Source organism: Microtus ochrogaster, chromosome 24 (assembly GCF_000317375.1).
Source record: "Microtus ochrogaster isolate Prairie Vole_2 chromosome 24, MicOch1.0, whole genome shotgun sequence".
Lineage (NCBI taxonomy): Eukaryota > Metazoa > Chordata > Mammalia > Rodentia > Cricetidae > Microtus > Microtus ochrogaster.
Genome location: NC_022024.1, coordinates 9,424,278 through 9,428,609, shown reverse-complemented (window position 1 = coordinate 9,428,609; position 4,332 = coordinate 9,424,278). Strand labels below are relative to the sequence as shown.

The following is a 4,332-nucleotide window of genomic DNA, read 5'->3' as shown; positions in this document are numbered from 1 at the left end:
AGGTAATATGCTGTTTACAAATATTACATGACACCTTCAGCTTTCTTTCATTGCTTTAGTATCTCATATTTCAACACCCCCTGTCTTTTCCTAATTCAGAAGTTTGTGTTTTTATATTTGGACATGTAACTTTTGAGGAATTTAGTTAATATTTTATTTTTAATATTTAAAACTGTGTTGTTGAATAGTGGTTATTACTTTACCATCATCATTGATTTTCTGACATAATATAATTGCATTTCTCACTGATGTCTTTCATTCCCTAGACTTAAAAAATTTCCCTGGCTCCTTACTGCAACTTAGACTGACTTATCCCAAAGTCCATATGCATATCACAAATTTCTAACAGAATTAAAATTGATTGTCTGTGCATGAATTAATTGGCCAATTACGGAAAAGTGTGATAAAACTGATAACATTAGTTGCAGACTTGTATCCAAGGTCTAAATTAGAAAGGAAAAGTCTATTTCAACCTAAAGCTTGTGTTGTATTACATAAATGCATAACTATGCAGCCTTCAGGTGTGACCCTGAGTCCGCATGTTTTATTATTAGGTTACTTTAATTTCTAGAACAAGTGTACATTGATGAATTGGTATTTGTAATACACAAATGATATGCTGACCACATATGGAAAGAAATTATTTGTGATCTTAAAAAAGCCATTATTAAAAAAATAATCAGTATTCAATATTAATCTTAATGTTTGTTAATAATCATTATTCTTCTTATAAAATATGTTTGGCCCACGTTGAAGAATTAAGGAATTTTTATTAAAAACAAAAAATAAGTCAAAGAAAGTTAATTAAAGTAACAGGAAGTTTTTATTGATAAGTGATGCCTGATAGTAATACAACATGGTTTATCAGGAGCAAAGAGACTAGAGACGTATTTCTTTGCTGTAATTTATAGTTCTGATGCTTAGTTAGCAAATTTTAACAAGATTAGTTCTTCCTGTTACTTCTTCATAATATTAAAAATTAATGTATACAGTAGCAAAATAATGTATGGATCAATGGTACAGTAAATATGACAAACATTTTAGCAGAAAGGCATTTAAGAAAAATGCTAAATTATCCCAATTTTAGAAATTTATATTGAAAATAATGTGTAGAGTCTATATTAGCTGATTGAATTCAGTTTAAGTTGAAGGATTTTGAAGCTAAAATTGCTGAGAGCCTTTTAAACTCCTGCCTTATATCAGCTACTTGTAACACTAAGATCAAGCTAAGAGTTTGTTTATTTTGCCTTATGCCTCTCATCAGGTCTCCTCCATGAGTGACAGGGGAGCAAGCAATCACTCAGGAGTGACTGACTTCATCCTTGTAGGCTTCAGGGTCGGCCCTGAGCTCCATCTTCTCCTCTTCCTGCTCTTTCTGCTTGTGTATGCCATGATCCTTCTAGGAAACGTTGGGATGATGACCATTATTTTGACTGATCCCCGGCTGAACACACCAATGTATTTCTTCCTAGGCAACCTCTCCTTCATTGACCTCTTCTATTCATCTGTTATCGCGCCGAAGGCTATGAGCAACTTTTGGACCGAGAGCAAGTCCATCTCGTTTGCAGGCTGCGTGGCTCAGTTTTTTCTCTTTGCCCTCTTCATTGTGGCGGAAGGATTTCTCCTGGCAGCCATGGCCTATGATCGTTTCATCGCCATCTGCAACCCACTCCTCTACTCTGTCCACATGTCCACACGCCTCTGTGCCCAGCTGGTGGCAGGCTCGTACTTCTGTGGCTGCATCAGCTCAGTTCTCCAGACCAGCATGACATTTACTTTATCCTTTTGTGCTTCTCGGGCTGTTGACCACTTTTACTGCGATACTCGACCAATTCAAAGACTATCTTGTACTGACCTTTTTGTTCATAAAATAGTATCCTTTTCCTTGTCTAGTATCATTATCTTACCAACGGTCATAGTCATCGTTGTTTCTTACATGTACATCGTGTCCACCGTGCTAAAGATACGCTCCACGGAGGGAAGGAGGAAGGCCTTCTCCACTTGCAGCTCTCATCTGGGTGTTGTGAGTGTGCTCTACGGTGCTGTCTTCTTCATGTATCTCACCCCTGACAGATTCCCTGAACTGAGTAAGCTGGCTTCCTTGTGCTACTCTCTAGTCACACCAATGCTGAACCCTCTGATCTACTCTCTGAGGAACAAAGATGTCAAAGATGCTCTAAGCAAACTTCTAGACAAGAAAAAATCCATTCTTTAAGAGTTCTTCTTCTCTCACTAGTGTTTTAAGTGTTATTTCATACCTCTTATAATCAATATTTCTTCTCTTATGCTATTATTAGAATTTATGCAAAAAACCCTTATTAAATATGACTTTTTTCTTCTCTGAAATCTTAGATCTTGGACATCCTGGACATTATAGAATAATTCTTGATTATACTCCCTTCTCATATCTCCAATGTCAATGTACTTCACAGAATCAGTGTGCATACTATAGTATATATTAATATATATAATATAGTATATATTATACTATATAATGAATGATCATTAATATATTATTCAATATATTAATATATATAATGTTCATTCTAATCATTAGCAACAATTTAGTGTTTATTTTTCATTGTTCTTCCATTTGTATAAAATTTATAATTATAATGGTTATTTTTAAGAATTTTTTCCATTTTATACCTTCCACTAGTACTTTTAATTAGTTATTATATTTTTGCTTCATCAAATAGTTCATACTCAAGGAAGAACTGCTAATAAGATAAGCAAATTATAATATCCTTGTCTATGCACCTTTATTTGGGAAATTATCTTTAAGCATTGCAGGCATTTTGTAATGTTCTGATACAGTGCTCACTGCTCAATTTGATTGCAGTGAAATAAATTAAAAGACAGAAAGCTGAAAACATCTTAAGTGATCCTTCTCCCCATATTATTGTTTTTAGTTAAATTTTGTTTTTATTATCACTGGGAAATACTTAATGGAGTTTTAGGTGTAATTGAGCCATAAAAGTAGAATACATTCTAAAATTCACTCTTTTATCCACACAGATGTATTTGTTTATTTGATAAATTTTGGTGAAGACCCATGTTAATATTTTTACGTTAGAGGAGTAAGCCACTCTACTTTTTAGAGAGTGTATAAATTAATTAATGAATTAAATATTTAGACAGATAATTAATAATCATAGGGCTGTGCCAACAATATTCTAAGAAAACACCAAGTAAAGTACTTGAGGACCAGTGGAAGTCTTCTTAGGTAATACTCAGAAAAATTTAAAAGGCTAAGAATTTAGCCCTATCAGAGAAATTGTGTCATGAGCCAACAATGTTTACCCACATGAAATTTATATAGAAAAATTAACTGATCAATAAGACAGGACTCCAGAAAGAATTGTGTCTTCTGGTTTTTGAACTTGTGTGAGTGTTAATGGTGACAGAGTGAGCGGAACTGAGGTCACAGCTCAGTGGTAGAATGCCTGTCTGCCATGAACGAGGCTCTGAGCTTGAACTTCTGTACCACAAGGCAAACACAAAGCCTAACAACAATATTAAACACAAATGATCTCAGAGTAAGTCCATAAGAGAGGTATTCGTCAGTTTGATAATAGTGAGGGCGTTCGTGTATGTGTACCCTACCCTAACATCACCTTTAGTGATGAGACATTAGGACCAAAGGAAGGATGTTACACCTTGGTATACCTTTCTAATCTTTTATTTGTAGCACTACCTTCTGTAACAACATATGACAAAGAAATAAATTGTGATATTTTCAAATGTGTATGCTGAAGATTCCTCTTTCAATACCACAAATGTGCCTAAATGAAGTATACCAGTATGTTTTTGAGATCAGGATGGGGCAACCATATGGTCAAGAACAGCTTCATTCAAATAAGTAAAAAGAATAATTTTTTTCCAGGTGTAATACATCTCCAGATAGGTTGAGTTCAGTTCTGAGAGGTTATGTTTGTTCATGACTTCTAACATGAAAGGAAAGAGCGGAGATCACATTCAAAGAATTGATTTTGGAAAATATAGGATGTTATAAATACCACAGTTGCTGCTGCAAAAACTAAACCGTGACAGAAGTTAAGAAACCAAAAGCTTAAAATTTCAATAAAATATACTATAAGTATAATAATAAATATATTATAAGATGATCCAATGTAAAACAGCATATAGAATGTGTATATATAAGGGAATAGTGAATTATAAATTATTTGTATGTGTTCAGTTATCTTTAGTCAAAATTGGTTATTAATATTAATTAATTAATTAATTAATATTCCTTGTAAATGCCTGGTAACTACAAAGTAAATAGCTATAGAAGATCATTGACTATGAGAACAGCATCAAGATATACCA

At 33.6% G+C, this 4,332-nt stretch overlaps 1 protein-coding gene across 1 annotated transcript; it reads left to right on the top strand.

The window, feature by feature from the left end:
* The first annotated feature begins 1,240 nt into the window (after positions 1-1,240).
* Positions 1,241-2,215, top strand: LOC101986478 (olfactory receptor 9K2). The gene has a single exon (XM_005358025.1). It carries the CDS (start codon positions 1,274-1,276, stop codon positions 2,213-2,215), a length of 942 nt encoding a protein of 313 aa, XP_005358082.1. The 5' UTR covers positions 1,241-1,273.
* Positions 2,216-4,332: the final 2,117 nt, after the last annotated feature.